The sequence below is a fragment of the Eretmochelys imbricata genome, chromosome 1 (assembly GCF_965152235.1).
Source record: "Eretmochelys imbricata isolate rEreImb1 chromosome 1, rEreImb1.hap1, whole genome shotgun sequence".
Taxonomy (NCBI): Eukaryota; Metazoa; Chordata; order Testudines; family Cheloniidae; genus Eretmochelys; species Eretmochelys imbricata.
Window position 1 is genome coordinate 275907570 of NC_135572.1, and position 20014 is coordinate 275927583.

At 42.7% G+C, this 20014-nt stretch overlaps 1 protein-coding gene across 1 annotated transcript in view; it reads right to left on the bottom strand.

The window, feature by feature from the left end:
• Positions 1–16910, bottom strand: part of CFAP54 (cilia and flagella associated protein 54) — a 192905-nt gene extending 175995 nt beyond the window's left edge. Inside the window, exons 1-5 of the mRNA XM_077807684.1 lie at positions 16702–16910; positions 9101–9206; positions 5924–6070; positions 4091–4262; positions 2259–2317 (exon numbers count right to left, since the gene is read on the bottom strand). Coding sequence (XP_077663810.1) covers positions 2259–2317; positions 4091–4262; positions 5924–6070; positions 9101–9206; positions 16702–16910 — 693 coding nt within the window. The remainder of the gene's footprint in view (positions 1–2258; positions 2318–4090; positions 4263–5923; positions 6071–9100; positions 9207–16701) is intronic.
• Positions 16911–20014: the final 3104 nt, after the last annotated feature.

The window sequence follows — 20014 nt, forward strand, 5'->3', positions numbered from 1 at the left end:
CCAAATGCAGTCAGTTTACAAACTCAGGCCTTCTGTAAATTACTGAACAGAAAATATATGTCCTGAATGTTGCTGACAGTATTTCCTCCAGAAATCATGAAGCACATTACACGTATAATATGAGCTACACTGGCATACAGAATAAAGATACAAAGTCACTTCCAGTTTCAATGCTAAGATGTTCAAATGGAAGATTTCCTTTGAAACTCTCCAGTCACTGAGAGGGATACACTTGCTCTTTATGAAAGACTGAAATAACCATATGTCAACAACAAAAAATATTGGATCCAGGATTGTCCAGTGTCTGTTTACTCCAGGTGGGGGGAAAATTGAAATCCAATTCAAATCTAGATAAGTAAAAAAATAAAGTCCAGGGCATACCAACTGAGATACTCATATGAAAGAACAACGAGGCATCCTTGTGGCACCTTAGAGACTAACAAATATATCACTTGTGCCAGCAATGCCCCTCTGCCATGTACACTGGCCAAACCGGACAGTCTCTACGCAAAAGAATAAATGGATACAAATCTGACATCAGGAATTATTACATTCAAAAACCAGTAGGAGAACACTTCAATCTCCCAGGACACTCAATAACAGACTTAAAAGTGACAATTCTTCCACAAAAAAACTTCAAAAACAGACTCCAATGAGAAACTGCAGAACTGGAATTAATTTGCAAACTGGACACAATCAAATTGGGCCTGAATAAAGACTGGGAGTGGATGGGTCACTACAAAAACTAATTTCCCCCTGCTGATACTCATACCTTCTTGTCAATTGTTTGCAATGGGCCACCTTGTTTACACTGGCCTCATTAGCACTGCAAAAGTGATTTCCACCCCTTCTTGTCAACTGTTGAGAATAGCCCATTCCACCTTAATTGAATTGGCTCGTTAGCACTGACCCCCACACTCCACTTGGTAAGGCAACTCCTATTTTTTCATATGCTGTGGGGTATTTATACCTCCCTACTGTATGTTCCATTCCATGCATCTGATGAAGTAGCTTTTAGCCCACGAAAGCTTATGCCCAAATAAATGTGTTAGTCTCTAAGGTGCCACAAGGACTTCGTGTTGTTTTTGCTGATACAGACTAACACAGCTACCACTCTGAAACCTGTCATATGAAAGAAATGTTCATGGTTAAAAAACACCCAGCCACAGGGTGTCACTACAGCTCTAACAAAAAACAGCAAAAGGATAATTTCATTCATGTAAACAAACAGCCCAATATGGCTCAGCTTGCTGATTTATATCCTATTTTAAATAGTGGAACTATAACTACGTATAATAAATTATCCTAACCTTAGTTAACAACAGCTTGCCATTAAGAGTCATTGTTACTATTTGCTTTAGTTAAGCATTTATAGTGATGACAGAGTTACAGTGTAGTATCTGTCTCATATGGATACAACATCTGTCTAAAGCATTCTGTTTTATTCAAATTTACAAGTAAGCAGTATTATATGATGGATATTTTAAGAAGATTTTTTGTCAAAATTAAGTCAAAAGGCCACATTCTCAGCTGGTGTAAATCAATGTAACTGACTTCAATGGAGCAACAATGATCTATACCAGTTGAAGATCTGGCCCAAAACATCCAGTGGGAATGAGGCTCCATCAGGGATATCTAATTAAGGACTTGAGAACCCTAGGCTCAACCCTCTGCCTTCCTCACAAAGCCAGTTTAAGAATCTTGTACCACCCTTTTTTGATAATTGACTACTTTGGAATCACTACCTTGTGTCGAGATATTAGGAGCCAAAGATTGGCGTGATAAATCATTAAAATGTTGTGCAGTTAAAGTCTGCTTCACTTTTGAAATAAATAGTTTATTAAATTAAAAATGAACTAAATACAACTTCAAGGGGCTTGGATGACTCTTACTCCAACACTCCACAGGGGCTTGACTAATCCCACAGACCAGCAGCCTGGTATGGTGGGGATATATCCTCACAGTTGAATGCCACAGAGGTCCATGAAGGCTTGGGGGATTCATGTTCTCCTGCCCTTCTACATGAGAATCTCTGGATACCAAACTCTTTCACCCCACTGTCCAGGATGGTCAGCATTACTAGTGCCAGGAAGAGTGGAGTCGGTCAGATAAGATTTACCCAATGTGGACAAAATAAAAAAGCATTTCCTTCTTTTCAGTAAAATTCTGTTTGCTGTAAAACTAAAAGTATTTTTAATAGCTGTACAATATACTAGAAATACTAAATATAAAAAACCTTCCAGTTTATCTTGCCATACCTTAGCAGACTGACCTTTGCTCATCAAATGTCTGCATATGGTGTATATATAAATTGTACCTAGAAGAATAAAAATAAATTAAAATCTATACAAAAATGGATATGAGTCCAACATTTCTACTTCAACTCTATTATGCTAGTTAACTGAAATTTTGTTGTTAGTATTTGGATTGTTAATAAGTCTCTTATTTCAAGATGAAAAACAACTGAAAATATAGTTTTAAAAATAAAAACTTTTAACATAATTATTTTTAAATTAGAGAAGTTGAAGCCATTCAAATTATTGTGTAATATTCATGTCCACTGTAAAATAAGTAGAAAAACAGCCTCATAAAAATTAAAATATTACTGAAGTCTTAAATGTCCACTAGAAATATTTAATATCACAGGTCAAATCAAGGGATGTGACTATTGGGGGTAGAATTTTCATGAGAAAATTCGTGGAACTTGTGATCTTCAGTCACTAAGGTACTTTTGAAAATCCCACTGTGGAAGTGTAACATGTGTAACAAAGTTCTGCATACACAAAAAGCTAGACAAGCAATAAAACACTCCAGGGTGTATATTCTGTGTAGGAAAGGACATCTATAGTGCAAAGAGGCAGCCAAACGCCAATCAACACAACTAGAAGGGCATTTTATCAACAAGCCACCACACAGCATCCATTAATAGGGTATTGGTATATGCCTTGGATGTGTAGTGAGCAACCTGCTGTTGCTGAGGGAGCTACAGAAAGATGTTCTTCCCATAAGAAGGAGCAGAATCCTGGGAGGAGAAATGCCAAAGTTCAGCCCCTACCCTAACCTCGTTTCAGCCAGCTGGAAGGAGCTAATGCTGGTCAAAACCATGCTCAAGACAGGAATCTGGTCCAGAGAACTGGCAATGGGATCCCACAATGGGATTTTTAGTAGATTTTAATTTAATTATTTTATTGGGTTTCTTTGGCAGTCAAGGGACAGCTGAAAGGGAGAGGTGGGACCAAGAGTGGTCCCAGCAGATAAGTGTGGTTAGAATCTCCAGCCCCATTACAGCTCTAAACAGGAAAGAAGATACCAGCACTTCTTCACCGCCAATTCAAAAGCACCTTTTCTCTCATATGCAATTTTATATTACAATTTAGCATCAAATAATAATCCATTATTTCGGGTGGGAGAAAAAAACAGAATGACCTTTCAAGAACTCTTGATACGTCTCTTTTTATATACCCAAGTCTGTTCATCTGATCTAAATTAAGCCAAGTATGAACAACACACTTACATGGTGGATAATATTAATCAGATACAGATGGAATCAAATTCTTAATCTAAAATGGTTTCCATTTTTAAAGGAATTTTTATCATTAAATCCAATGCTGGAGAATATTATAAAAAAAAGCAAACTTTTTATGTTTCAAACAGTCACATAAGTTATTTCCTACACTTCAGAAATGTAATCCTCTTTGTACAAAAAAATCCCTATTTGTAAGTACATTTTATAGCTAAAAAAATTCTCCAGTTTGCTCATGTCTCAGCATTTAATTTAAAAAATGCTTTCATTATGATCTGTCAGAATTAATTACATTAGTACACTCAAAACACTGCTCAACTGTGGTCTATGAATAAGTTATTTCTTTTACAGATGTCCAACACAAAAATGTAATACCATAGAGAAAAATGAAAAATGAAAGTCATCGTGAATTTCAAAATATCATTATTTAATTGTTGAAAAAAATACTTATTAAAAGGGAACTAGATTTTCACTCGCAGTCTTTTTGTTGTCATTACTGAACAAGTATGAAACTTCCTTCCCAAGGCATACTTCGATAGAAAAATATAAATGAAATGTGTAACGTACCATTATAGATAAGCCAACATAAATGCTCCTGAGGTAGAGTCACCTGCATAATGAGTCGTAAAAAGGACAAGATATTGAAACACATCTGCAGAGACTCTTGATTCTGGAGATTTCTATCACTGCTGCATACCATCTGGTAAATGCAAATATTCCTTCCTTGTAAAGCATGGAACTAAAGTGTATGGGAACAGAAGTAAAATAAGAAACTTTCTTTTAAAATATTTATATTTATCAGTTTTCACATTAGCAAAGCACAACAAAATACTAAACATGAGAAAGTAAAGCATATAGCAGAGTTATACCATGACAGTTACAGGCATAGTGAATTAGAGGACAGAGAAGGTGTTATTAAGCTGTGCAGATAGCTTCCATTAGATCCACATGCAGAGAATAAGTTTAATGCACTAGTCTCCTGCATGACAGAGTGGTAGGAAGGAAGGATAAATAAGGCACTGGACTGGGACTCAGGACAAAAGTAGATCAGTGCCTAAGGTCTAACTCTGTATATATCAATATTATATGGACTAAGCTTTCTAATTTATGCACTTTCCATTTTGAAATTAGGTCCCGTGGCATTTCCAAGGTCCATGAAGATGGACAGAAACTTAACACATGTCGCAAGTTAACTAAAGAAAACCATTTCTGGAACTTTAGATTTATTTTAAAAATTATCTTGTAAAAGCAAAATAAAACAGACTAATGAAATCTCTGACCACATTCCCTTCTTGAGGCTGAACAGTTTTTAAATATCAAAACAAACAATAGCTCTCATATTTCCAGAGCACCTTGTCCTGGATTCTAAGCAAGTCACCTCATTCCATTTCTTCCCAGAAAAAAAAATCTAAGGCCCTTTTTAAGGCTCTACTCCTAACTAAGGTCAGCTGTTCCTGGTCATCACAAGTGCAGGCAAAAAACTCACGGCTTATCCTAGCTCAGGGAGAAATCCAAATACCCACATCAGTGTCTGGTGCAGCAGAGATTCAACAGAGCACTGCTGGGACAGAATGCATTATTTTTGTGATGCACCTCTCACCTTGCCCTGCCTTTCTCATACCAAAGGACCTATCACAAACCCTTGGTCTCTTGTAGCGATAACACAAAGGGATGTTTACATCCTCCCTGAGGTCATTTGGCTTTCCTACCAATTTTCATCATTTACAGATGAAACAAATGACCATATATATCTATTTATCAGTCTATTTCATTTAACTCCTGGAAAAGAATATATTGATAGTAGTGTGATGCTGCTTTGTCATCAAGCCGTTTATGTATAGTATTTTTACACAGAAATCCTGCACAAATTACAATACAAAGTTCTAATTGTGATGACTGCCTTGTTTTCATATCATGAAGGAACACAAAAATTGCCACATTCAATCAGTGACCAGTCATCAATTTTGGTCCATATCCTGTCTTTGACAGTAGTTTATATCAGCTGTTTTGGAGGAGAAACCCTGGTCATGGAATAACCTGCCCACAGGAAAATTGTCTACCTACCCCCAATTAGTTAGAGGTTGGATTATGCCTTGAAACATGAGGGGTTATATCCCTTCCAAAACTTTTTTTAAATCATTAATTTTATAACCCTGGATATTCTCAACATTCAGATAATTGTTAATCCATTTTTAACCTCAATGACATCTTGTGGCAAGGAGTTCTGTAGGCATGTGTGTCATTTCCTATTCTGGATATGTGAACGATTAAAGAGCTCCAGGTAGTAAATCTACCTCTCATTAGTGCAACAGACTGATATACATTTATTGAAGCTTAATAATGGCCTCTTATTTTGAAAACATTAACATTTTTTTAAAACTCTTTCTTGTTTATACCTACCGTAAGTGCAGCACTTTTATCACCAAAGCCATTTGGAAAAAACATGGACTTAAACTGATTCACGTCTGCTATTACCTCATCAAGATTTATAGAACTGAACTGCTGAAGATACCGTCCATAGCACTGTAAAAGTGCCATCTTATATTCCTGGAATGTGAAGAATATGTTATTCATAGATTTTGCATTTTATTTTTCTATGCAATTATAAAATGTGTATTATACTTTTTTTACACTCGTTTAACAAACGGCAATGTAGAACAATAACTGGAGGTGAAGTAGACTCATCCAGGACTATGCTGAGAAGTCAGGAAAACATTTTGTAATGTAGTTTATAAGGATAAAGTCACTCACTGAAAGCATTAGAATCTTTGGAGTAATCAAAGATGAGTCAGGAGTTTTTTTTTATTCAGAAACATGACAAATACCTGACAGTGGATTTAAAATATTATGTTCTCACGACAACACAACAAAGTCATGGGCTGAATGTCCTACAGCTTGAGAGGGGTAATCATAATGCTATTACTGAGAAAAGCACTTCAGAACAAAAAGCTTTATAAACTATACACAAGGATTGTTATTTCATCCCCCACTGCAGTGCCCACATCTTGAGCAAAAAGAGCAAACCGTTTCAGAGTTCACACCAAACCCACACACTGCTGTAGAACAAGAAGTGATGAAAACTAATTGATTCCATTGAAACTGCAGAAGGAATTTAGATACCTTAACTGTCCAATATACCTCATTTCATAATCCTACTCTTGTGAAAAATGCCATGGGATCTTTAATAACTACAAGCAGGCAGGAACTCAGGCTTTATGTCTCATCCATAAGACAGCCCTTCGGTAGTACAAAGATCCCTTCTAAGACTATGCTGGGACAGTGGTTCCATACTGACTCAGAGGTTGAACTGCCACCTATTGCAGAGGTTCTCAAACAGTGGGTTGGGACCCTGTTTTAATGGGGTCGACAGGGCTGGCTTAGACTTGCTAGGACCTGGAGCCAACGTCTGAGCCCCACTGCCCAGGAGACACTGGGGGAATCTCGCATGAGGCACACATAGCCCCTGCCATGGGAAGAAGGGCAGAATGGGGGACACACTGAGCCCTTTCCATGGGAATAAGAGAATAATGGAAGGCATGTGGAAGATGTGAAAAGACGGGTGCACACAGAGCTGCTGGAATGGGGGACCCCGGTATGGGAGGAGTGAGGAATAGGGAATACACATAACCTCTGTCAGGGGGAGATCGGGAAAGTTGCAAGGAGTCCCTGAAATAGAGGGGATGGCATGCAGGGAGCTTGTGGAAGGTACTGGAGGGATGCAACGAGACCAGGTATGTGCAAGAAGCTCGGCCTAGGAAGTGTGAAACCCTCTAGTCCTAAATAAGTTCAGTTGCAATTAATTACCTTCCAGCCTTACTCCTGGGGCAATTCTGCATCAAAAAATTAAAAATTCTACACACAATATTTTAAAATTCTGCATATATCATTTCTCAAAATAACACAATATAATCACACTGGTATCAATTATTTTGGAAATCTATTTTAAAATACCTGTCAGCAAGTATGTCTGTAACAATACAGATAATGAAAAAGATTCAGGAAATGTTTTTTGTCAAATAGATTCCTTACTAGGCATATAAATACAGAACTTTGAGTAATTCATTTAAACTACAATACAGAACCATATTTCCCGCCCCCATCAGAAGCAGTGCAAAAGCTTGGGGGAGTCTGGGGTAATGGAAGAGATGAGGGAGAGGAAAGGAGCCTGGGAGTGAACTTGGGGGGTTGTTAGGTGTGGGTGGAAGAAATATGGAACAGATTTTTTTTGGGGGGGAGGGGGTTAGGGAGCCTCCCCTATGCAGACCCTGGCTGATCCCTAGCCTCTCCCATTCAGTCAGGCACATCTGCCCCTGACTCCATGTGTCCCTGTCACTCCATGTGTCCTTGCACCTGCTCCTCCATCCCCATGTGTCCCTCCACCCCACAGCCACCCTCCATGTGTCTCTGCATCCCCTCCCTGTCCCTGGATGTCCCTGTACCCCTCTGCCAGTCCCCTATCCCCATCCCCATGTGTCCCTGCATCCCTCCTGCTTGTGCAGGACCAGCTCTAGGCACCAGCAAATTTTTTGCTTGGGGTGGCAAAAAACCTAGAGCTGGCCCTGCGCTTGTGCCCATGTGTTTCTATGCCCCCACTCGGCCACCCCCTTCCCCTATATGACCCTACACCCCCTCCCCCTGTCCCCATTTGGCCCAGCACCTCCACTCCCATTCAGCCCTTGTCCCAGTCTGTCCTTCCCCAATAGCCCTTAGGAACCCCAGTCTCTGACACCTCCCCAGCCCCACGCTGTCTGTCCCCCACATATCCCCTGTTTACTGACTTGGCCCCACAGGCACAGCACTGCCAAACAGGCAATCTCTTCCCTTCCCTATTGGCACCTGGGCCTACTACCCACCCGGGGGGAACAGCTGCTCTGTTTTAGTGCCACAGTGGCCCCTGGCGGGCAAAAGGTGGAATTGCAGCAACTTTCTGGTAGAAGTTATTTTCTGTGGAAAAAGATTATGCATGGCACATTAATTATGCATGCAAGCAGTGGCGCAGAATTCCCCCAGGAATAAGTAGTACATTCTTGAACTGTCTCTGAATATTGGCTGGGAATAAACCCTCAAAATCCCAGGCAATAAACCGGGTTGGCAGGGCCTCCTCTTAAGGACATCCATGTGATAAGGTTTGAGGTCCCGTTCAGCAGGCAACAAAAGACATGTACTCACAAACACAGGTCCATTCTTTTTACTGTTATTAAATATTTTGTATTTTATTGCAAGAGTGCCTAGAGGCCCCAATCAGAGACTGCAGCCCCACCGTGCTAGCATTATACACACAAAATGAAAAGATGGGCCCTGCCTCAAAGAGTTTTTAGTCTTAAACATAAGATGACAGACAACAGGTAGACACAAGAAACAGATGGGGGAGCAAAATGCAACATTGAAACAATTATGCTCAGTGTAATAAGCTATGGCCACAATACACCAACTGCAATTAGAGTTATTTTTATTAATTTATCTCACATTCAAAACAGCTTCCAGTAAAGTATAATTAAACGATACCCCAACATAGAAACACACAATGAATCACAAAAAGACTTGGGAGTAGAATCTTTTCTATTTAATATGACTTACTTTGATCTGAATAAGGAGGTCACCAACTTTCAGAAGTTTTTCATTGTAATACCAATCTGGCAGTCGAGGCTTATACTTGATCCAAATATTAAACAAAGTGTTTGCTCTAAACAAACAGCAGGAGACAAAAGTTACACATTAAAAGCTGGCAACAGACCTGCTACATCAAGTAAATGAATAATAAAACTTCCAGTTATGTTATCCATTAAAGAGCTCTTTCTTCCAAATGCACCTGAAACAATATGAACACTATGAATTTAAAAACCAAGTGATTATTAACATTGATTTGAGCAAACAAGTCAACCATCAAGTTTCACGCTTTTATCACAATGGATTTACTTTAGGATGAATTACCTACTATAGAAGTACTTATCGAAATGTTCTAACATATGAATCCTTTGAAGTATTCCAACAGGGTTATAAGAGGTGTATAATGTGTCCCACTTTCCCAGCTAGTATGAAAAATGTTGAAAATCACTGTATGTTTAGAGATGTTCAGTCTTAAAAAACTATTTGGTATTTTAAATAAACTCAATGGATTACAATGTGGAAAAATCATTAGATTAGAACAAATGAATGAAAAGGACAGAAAAGAAAAATGTCAAAAGTAATAAAGCATGTCAGGCAGCCATAAACTAAGTAATTAGTGGATCCTGACATAAAAACCGATATTTTTCATACTATGGCATGTATCACAGGAATAAGAAGAGAACTAACTAGACAGTCTCTGGTATGAGATTGATCTAGCACGAAATGTACAAGAAAATTACAATAGTTGGAATAGATAAGGACATATGTGCTAGGGGTGGGAGAGAAAAAGCAAATGAAAAACTAACTAAAAAAGTATTCTAAGGGTATCTACACTGCAGTTAAAGACCCACAGCTGGCCCATGTCAGCTGATTTGGGCTTGTGGAACTCAGGCTGCAGGCTGTTTAACTGTGGTGCAGACATTCAGGAGCCCAAGCCTGAATATTTACACTGCAGTTAAACAGCCCCATAGCCTGAGTCCCACGAGCCCGAGTCAGCTGACATGGGCCAGCCGCGGGTGTTTAATTGCTGTGTAGACATACCTCAGGCAATATCAAATATCATCAGTGGCCAAAAATGCCACCTTCTGCTGGGCCAGGTTATTACTCTCTTATGTTTCAATCACAGACCAGACCACAATTATCTATAGTGCTATCACCAAGGATGATTTAGTGTAACAAACTCCATCTCTGATTAATCCAACAGGTCTCCAGTAAACTGTAATTGATCCTCAAGGGCAGCCTGCCTGCTAAGTAGAGTGCACCGGCTACGTCGTGCCACCACTCTGACTCCTATACCGGCTGTAATTTGAATAATGGGGTCCTTGTCTTTAAAACTCTAAATGGATATGACAGGTAGTCTGAAACAACATTCTCTTTGTACTTAATTGAGAAAGCCACATTCAAAAGGGGACATGATAGCTGGTTGGAAACCAGGTTCATACTAAGAAGGACAGGGGTTTTCAGAGGAGCACTCCATTAAAGAATTAAATTACGAATCTTCACAATGCCAAACATCTGTTTTTGCAGGTAATCCCCTAACAAATCACCTGCAGAGCAGTCTCAACAATCATAACAGAGATACTCATAAGTAACAACTTATAAATAAGGAAGAAGATAGGAGACAGAGGAGCTAAAATTTGAAGACATCCTTTTCACAGGATTCTTACTCCTGGGTCTTGTGCTCTCTAATATGAGACAAATGGAAGTCTCCAAGCTCCAAGGACCTTACAAGGGCTGCAGGAGTGGGTTGCAGTTCAAGCCACCTCCTCTATTGGTCAAATGACATCGGGACCCATAAAGCCACCTTTTTGTAACTTTCCAGTCAGTCCCTGATTTTAGCAGGAAATGAATGCTCCTCAAAACAGAAATTGGCCAATCACATGAAAAATAAATAGTTTGTTCAGATACAAAAATACAAATGTCAAAGAAGAAAGGTATAAATCACCTTCAAATTCCAAGGGGAAAAGGGTGACCTTGGTGTAATGTAGGTCCTCAGCCTTCTATTGGACCCCACATTAGAGCTCAAAAGTTTGTAATATAATAGTTCTAAGGTTTCAGTACTTAACTATTAGATGCAAAGGCTTCCTGCACTAATGCAAAACCAAGTCCACAACTTTATACACTAGTTTTCAAACTTCCTGGCACTTGTAATGGAGAAGTTTACTTCTCTTCTGCGTGTAAATATATTTGGTATTAGAAGAGTATTCATGTCCCTCTAAATTCAAATAGTAACTATTGTCACTCTTTTCAGAGTAGCAGCCGTATTAGTCTGTACCCGCAAAAAGAAAAGGAGGACTTGTGGCACCTTAGAGACTAACAAATTTATTTGAGCATAAGCTTTTGTGAGCTACAGCTCACTTCATCGGATGCATTCGTGTATGGTAACACCCACTGTTTCATGTTCTCTGTATATAAATCTCCCCACTGTATTTTCCACTGAATGCATCCAATGAAGTGAGCTGTAAATAAATTTGTTAGTCTCTAATGTGCCACAAGTCCTCCTTTTCTTTTTGCGGATACAGACTAACATGGCTGCTACTCTGAAAACTGTCATTATGCAAGGCACTGAATTTAGCCATATGGAGTGGAAATCTATCAACTTAATGAAAAAACTCATACAGATGCAGACAGACATCCCCTTACCTGATCACTCTCATTACAGTGTGTATGGTAACACCCATTGTTTCATGTTCTCTGTGTATATAAATCTCCCCACTGTATTTTCCTGTCACTCTGAACATAATCTACACCCTCACAAGTAGCTGGTCTGACAAAATGATAATGGATTCTCGAGTATATACAAATGCCTTAGGAGGCATTGACGCTGGCCATTTTGAGATCCTCACTACAAGAGAAACCAGGAGTACCTTCGCCAGGGCTGGTGTTTCAAACACAAAAAATGGTCCAACTGTGTCGAGAGTTCCAACAACGCCTGATACGAGCAAGGCAAGAGGGAAGCAATACAGCAGCTTTCTAAGCAACCTCAGAGATGAATATCTGTGATCTGGAGAGGTACCTGAATACACATCGCCACTCAGAATTCCTACCTCCATCTCCCTATACTGAATCTGAAGGGAGGATGCTGAAAGTTTTCATGCAATGCTGCCTGGAGCAGGAGGTTTGCCGTGGCATTAGGATGCTGGAGTTTTGGAAGTGAGAGCTCTCTCTACCTACATTTTTTGCTGACATTTCTTACTTGGAGATGATAAATGTCAGATGAACTGCTCGGTACTACTTACTTCAAGGATAAAGACTAAGAGGGCATCAGTTCCTAGCTTCAAGGCGGACAGTGCAGAATAATTGGGATGTGAAACTGCCCTGCTGGGCCTTGAAGTGAGCTGAGTCTGTGCTGATATAGGCAGCACCTGCAGAATCCCAGTTCTTAGCAAATAGAGCTGATTTAGGTTTTCACTTCAAGGACTTCTCCTTTAAAGGATTCTGAAGTGCTGGACTTCCTGGTTTTGCAGGAGGGTGCCTCAAGAATGCCTTTGATGCATTCCCCACATCACTGAGCACTTGGGATGACATTTGCAGACAGATCAGATTCAGTACACCCAACTCCCAATCAAAGGATATAATAAATGTTCATTATTACACATATTTTTCTACGGCACAATGTTTGAAGTTGCTGAGTGGTCTTCCTTCCTCTGAGGAGTCTAGGTGGAGACTGGCATTTTAAAAAAGAATAAAGAACAGCCAAAGGAACGAAAGAATGAATCTCTGAGGCAACAAATGAAGGCTTACAAAAGTACCGAAGTGAAAGATGATGAAGCTCTACAAACAGAGACACCAAAGGTATAACATGATTCAATGGCTGGAAATCGAAGCTGAACAAAGTCAGACTGGAAATAAGGTGCAATTTTTTAACTGTGAGAGTAATTCACCATTAGAACAATTTCCTAAGGGTCATGGTGGATTCATCACCAACAATTCTGAAATCAAGATCGGATGTATTTCTAAAAGATACACTCTAGGAATTATTTTGGGGAAGTTCTAGGGCCTGCTACAGGAGGTCAGACTAGATGATTACAATAGTCCCTTCTGGTCTTGGAATCTATTAAATCCGCAAGGGAAAAAGTCTGAAACACCAAGTGAAGGTGCCAAAGCACCTAGAAGCCGAAATAAAAGCTTGGTCATATACTTGAACATCCCCAACTCCCTGGAAACTGGTGCACCCTGATGGTACGCCTGGGCCTAACCGTCATCCTGAATGAAAGAATTATGGAAAAACAAATGTATCAATTAAAAACAAAAAACAAAAACAAAAAAAAAGAACCTTAGCTGATTAGAAATTGGGAAGGTCTACAGCAGAAAAGGACACCCAGAGATGATCACTGCTGGGTTGCAAAGTCAGAGTGCCAGATGGAAAGGTTCAGCTGCTCTGGGGAGCATCGTTGCTTCAGTTAACTGAAAAGTTCCAAGAGTTAGAGTTGGGTGATAGGAAGTTGGTTCATTACACAACCACCCCCCATCACTGTTCAGAGGGATGAAAAATGCTGACAGCTTGGGAAGTTCCACCTGCCCCATTCTAGGGTGCTGAGAATAAGGAGTAAGAACTCTGCTCAGGTGGTATTTTTCAGAACCAGCTGTTTCCCTTGAAGGAAAAAGTAAGTGTATATCATAGAGCCTAGATATTATAGTGATGGTCACCATGCAAATATATATTATAAGCACTTATAAAGAGACAGACATCCACAAACGCACACTGTATGAATTGGATATTTTCCTGGCTGCTGCATACATAGTGCATTATATTATTATTTATATTATTATAATATATTATTTTATATTAAATTATAAAAATTTAGAGTGTGCATCCATACACTTATGTGTACCCACACATGCATACACATATAAAGGTGCACAAGTACATATGAACATATGCATAGCTATATGATATATATCTAGTGTTTTTCTTAACCCCCTGCCCAGTCATCTGAAGTCATAAGACTACATGAGACTCAACATAAAAGTTTCTAGACTTCATGATTGTGCAAGAAAAGCTGAAAAACATAAACCCTAACAGCTAAAAAAACAGAAGGCAAATAAGAGCCCAACAGGTAAGTTTTTTTTTAATCTCAATTTTTAAGCAAATTTCATTTTTTGTTTTTAAACACCTGGGGTTTGGAACACTGTAAAATGCATGTGACACTAGGTGGGAATCCAGCACAGTGGCAGGGAGGGTGTCAAGTTGGAGGTGAGGAGAAAATTTGAGCAGATGGTTGGGGGACAGGAAGACTAGAAGGTGGGGGGCATGATGGATGAGAGCTACAAAGAGCAGATAAGAAAGCCTGCAGGGGCCGACAGTAACTAGATGGGAATTGACAGGGTAAAGAGGAGGACCCAGCCGAAAGAGGCAGTGGCTGGAGGAGACTGCCAGGGAAGGGGGCAGCAGGAAGGGACAGTAGATTCAAGGGGATTGCAGGAGAGAGGCAAGGGGCTGGTGGAGAATTGCAGTGGGAGAGATGAGGAGCAGTAGTTGGAAGAGGACTTTTGGGGAGAAAGATGTGGGGGATCATGAGCCAGACAGAGATTGCAGGGGGTCAGGGTCCAGATAGCTGTTGTGGAGGGAGGTGGGGACAGAATCCAGATGGGGGTTACACAGGGAGGCGGCAGGATCCGGATGGGGGCTGCAGGGAGAGGTGCCAGCATCTGGATGGAGGTCTTCAGGTAGCAGTGGGGGCGCAGGGTCCAGGCAGGGATCTGCAGGGGAGGTTGAGGGAGCAAGGGCTGGATGGCTGTTGGGGGGCACAAGGTAAGGATATGGGGCTGTGGGAAGTAGTGGGGAGGAGGGTTCAGATGAGGCTTGTTGGGGGGAGCTACAGGGGCCCCGGGGCTGGACGGGGTAGAGACAGCAGGGACCTGATGGGGGTTACAGAGGGCCTGCGGGGTCCCTGGGGCAAGACAGGATGGGCAGGGTCTGTATGGGAGTTATGGGATGGGGGCTGCAAAGTCCCCAGGGTGGGGGACAGGGTCCAGCTGGTGGCTATGGGGGAGCTGCAGGCTCCCAGGGGGCGCAGGATCCGGATGGAGGTTACAGAGGGAGAGCTGCAGAGTGCCCAGGGTAGGGGGGCAGAGTCCAGATAGCCTAGGTGTTACCGGAGCAGTGGAAGCTGCAGAGTCTCCGGGAGAAGGGGAGCTAAAAAGTCCCCAGAGCAGGGTCCAAATGGAGGTTACAGTGGGGAAGCTGCAGAGTCCCCAGGAAGCTGCAGGTCCCAGGAGCGGGAAAAGGTGGGCAGGGTCTGGATGAGAGTAACCAGGGGGAGGTGGCTGCATGGTCCCCGGGGTGGGATGGGGGCCTGGGTCCAGATGAGTTATGGTACGGGGGGGGGGGGGGGGGGCTGCAGGGTCCTGGTATGGGGGGCAGGGTCCGGATGAGGGTTATGGTGCGGGGTGTCTGCAGGGTCTCAATGTGGATGGGCAGGGTCTGGATGAGGGCTACAGTGCTGAGGGGCAGCAGGGTCTGGATGAGGGTTACGGGGTGGGGAGTTGCAGGGTCCCCAGTGGCGGGGGGGGGGAGGGTTTGGATGAGGATTATGAGGGGGTGCAGATTCCAGGTGCAGGGGGGCAGGGTCCAGATGACAAAGGGTTACGGTGCAGGGGGGCTAGAGGATCCCTGTGCAAGGAGGCAGGGTTCAGATGAGGGTTACGGTGCAGGGGGGCTGTAGGGTCCCAGTGCGGGGTGGGTAGGGTCCAGATGAGGGTTAGGGGTGGGTGCTGCAGGGTCCCAGTGCAGGGGGGGTAGGGTCCAGATGAGGGTTGGAGGGGTACAGGGTCCCAGTGGGGGGGGGGGGTAGCATCCGCATGAGGGTTGCGGGGCGGGGGGGGGGGGTACTGCAGGGTCCCAATGCGGGGTAGGTAGGCTCCGCATGAGGGTTGGGGAGGGTGCTGTAGGGTTCAGGAGTGCGGTGGGTGTAGTGTCTGGATGACGGTTGGGGGGGGGGGGTGCAGAGTCCCAGAGCAAAGGGGATAGGGTCCAGATGAGAGGTGTGGGGGCTGCAGGGTCCCGTTGCAGGGGGAATAGGATTCCGATGACGGGTGGGGGGGGTGCAGGGTCCCGTTGCGGGGCAAAGGGGGTAGGGTCCGGGTGAGGGTTGAGGGGGGTGCAGGGTCTCGGGGCGGGGGAGTAGGGTTGAGTGAGGGTTGAGGGGGGTGCAGGGTCTCGGGGCGGGGGAGTAGGGTTGAGTGAGGGTTGAGGGGGGTGCAGGGTCTCGGGGCGGGGGAGTAGGGTTGAGTGAGGGTTGAGGGGGGTGCAGGGTCTCGGGGCGGGGGAGTAGGGTTGAGTGAGGGTTGAGGGGGGTGCAGGGTCTCGGGGCGGGGGAGTAGGGTTGAGTGAGGGTTGAGGGGGGTGCAGGGTCTCGGGGCGGGGGAGTAGGGTTGAGTGAGGGTTGAGGGGGGTGCAGGGTCTCGGGGCGGGGGAGTAGGGTTGAGTGAGGGTTGAGGGGGGTGCAGGGTCCCGGGCGGTGTGTCGCGGGCAGTGCCGCCAGTGGCCGGGCCTGGCACCCTGGCAGCAGGCGGCGCCCTCCGGGAGCACGTTACGGACCCGCTCCCCGCCCGCGCTCTGCCTGTACCCGCGTCTGTGCAGCTCCTGCCTCCGCGGCTCGGCCGCCTCCGCGCTCCACAGCCGGCGCATGAAGCCCAGGAAGTCCCGCAGCTCGGACTCGAAGCTGTCGATCACCGGGTTCCCAGGCTCCAGCGCCCCGAAGAAAGTAGCCGGCGGGGGCTGCATCCCGTGGCAGAGAGGCGGCGGCGGCGGGGGGGACCCGGCCTCCGCCATCATCCCGCCGCCTGCCCTGTATACACGGGCGGTTGCGTGGCAACGGGCGGAGGCGGCGTGTGAAGGCTCCTGGCCTGGCTGGTGTTTGCGCCCCGCGTCCTGGCTCCGTCTCGGGCTTTGAACAGACCCGGCCCTGGCCGGCGGGGAGAGTATAAGGCCAGACCCGGCACTGGCTGGCCCGTGTGAGCTAGGCCAATGGCCACAGGTGCTGGGGCTGCGGCAGCCCCCCTCTGGCTTGAACTGGTTCCCATTATCGACAGGGTGTAGAGAAGTGGTTCTCACACTTATGTACTGGTGACCTCTTCCACATAGCAAGCCTCTGCGTGCAACCCGCCCCCCCCCCCCATTAAAAAACAGGTTTTTTGTATATTTAACACCATTATATAAAAGCGGGGCTTGGGGTGGAGGCTGACAGCTCAGGATCCTCCATGTAATAACCTCACAACCCCCTGAGGGGTCCCGACCCCCAGTTTGAGAACCCCTGGTTTATAGTTTGATTCAGTGGCTCTTAGCACCCCCACTGTCAGTATTTGTACAAATTGTTCCAGCACCCCTGCCAATGGCCGGCCCTGCATTGAGCTTAGCCATCTGGGGTTGGTTCATCAGGTCCTCTACAAGGCTGCCAGCATAGAGCTGAAGACAGTTGGAGGTGGCAAATCCATCACTGCCCTTGGTGGTTTGTTCCACAAGGATTATTGTGCCAAGTTTCTAATTTGCATTTGCTGGGCTTTAACTCCCAGCCCTTGGTTCTGGTTATGCCTTTCTCCATTAAATTAAAGGCTACTTTAGACTAAAGTCTTCAGTACACTGCATTTTATCCCTGTGAAGGCACTTTATACACAGAGCTGGTCAGAGAAACTGTGAGGGAACCATATTCTGTCAAAAATCTAAACACATAACAAAATCAGATCAATTTTGCCAAAATTTCATTGTGGAAGAGAACCACAAAAAAAGCTCCAATAACATTAAAGTGGCCTGTTTTGACACTTTTGGAATAAAAAGGTTAGTGTTTCCATTTTGAAATTACTTAGTTTCTAAACTTTTTTAATTTTTCATTTTATTATAATACTATATAAAATAAAAAAGTCAAACCCAGAATAAGTGTTTAGATCAAAATATTTTGCTCAACCAGAAAAATGTTATGATGAATGTTGGATTCATGCAATTTCCTCATTTGATGAAGAACTCAAAGAGAAACTTTCAGCCCAGGAAAACATAGCATATTTCTCTAAATAAGTTAGTCCTGGAGCCTTTCTTAAAATCTTCTCTCGGCTACCAAAAATGGCAGTGCAATTTTGTTACTATAAAATAATTCTATTCATCTACTTACACATTACTGTAGATTCCAAATGTTTCAGATAATTAACTATCATATTTTTAATCTAGGTAGTCCTTCTTGAAATTTTTTGCATGAACCATCAGTATGTTTGTTCAAAAAGCTTTTGCATATCCAAATGCATGTTCATCATAACACTTCCTCTATTATGCATTTGGTTTGGGACAATGACGGAGTCAAAATAGACTCCATGAGTTAATCATTGGCCACAGGGAAAGAAAAAACTAAAATAAATTGCCCATGTCCTGGAATATTTTTAGTTTCATGAATTTAGTGCAGACTATTTTTGATTGTTTCACACTATGAATTTTGAAAAAAATGGCAACATCTTTTATTTTTCATTAATATTACTCTATCACCCATTTGCCAGAATGCTTCACTTCAAGGTCAAGGTATCTGTAGATTGGAAGTTTGTTCCGGCAGCTGATGGAAATAGTTTTGGGCAATAGCCGGAAGTTGGACTAGAAATCCTTGCATCATTTTATACTGCAGGCATAGAAGCTGCTCTAGGGACCCATAGATGTTTGTAGCTTTACTGAGCCTTTTTCATGCACAGAAGTTTAAGCATCCTTATCTGCAAGCATTTATTTTGTGAGTTCATAATTTTTAATAATAGATTTCTCAGTATGATTAACTATATTTTCAGGACCATTCTTTCTGATCGTTTGTATCTGTAGCAGTATGAGCTTTATCTGCCCTTTTTTATAATATTTTTATAACGGTAAATTAACATTCTGTTTGTGTGTGTGTGTGGTGCCTAGCACAATGGAGCTGGGGCATGTAGGCACGATCACAGTGCAAATAAAAATAATAAATTCTGTATCTTTTCGTACCATTTGATGTTGAAGGATAACATTTTTTATTTATGGACAGTCTTTTCTCTATGTGTGTATAAAGAGGGCTGTCAATTAATTGCAGTTAACTCACGCAATTAACAAAAAATTAATCATAACTAAAAAAATTAATCACAATTAACCTCAGTTTTAATCTAACTGTTAAACAATAGAATACCAATGGAAATTTATTAAATATTTTTTGATGTTTTTCTACATTTTCAAATATATTGATTTCAATTACAACACAGAATCAAAGTGTACAGTGCTCACTTTATATTATTTTTATTACAAATATTTCCACTGTAAAATGATTTAAAAAATTATTTTTCAATTCACCTCATACAAGTACTGTAGTGCAATCTCTTTATCATGGAACTGCAACTTACAAATGTAGGGTTTTTTGTTACATATCTTCACTCAAAAACAAAACATTGTAAAACTTTAAAGCCTATAAGTCCACGCAATCCTACTTCTTGTTCAGCCAATCGCTCAGACAAACTTGTTTAAAGTGTCACCTGAAAGTGAGAACAGGTGTTTGCATGGCACTGTTATAGCTGGTGTAGCAAGATAGTTACGTGCCCAATAAGTTAAAGATTCATCTGTCCCTTCGTGCTTTAACCACAATTCCAGAAGACATGTATTGATGAAGTTTTTGGAAAATGTAGGGGACAATTTCCTGGTGCAAGTGCTGAAGGAGCCAACTAGGGGGAGAGCTTTTCTTGACCTGCTGCTCACAAACCGGGAAGAATTAGTAGGGGAAGCAAAAGTGGATGGGAATCTGGGAGGCAGTGACCATGAGTTTGTCGAGTTCAGGATCCTGACACAGGGAAGAAAGGTAAGCAGCAGAATACGGACCCTGGACTTCAGGAAGGCAGACTTCGACTCCCTCAGGGAACTGATGGGTAGGATCCCCTGTGGGAATAACATGAGTCCAG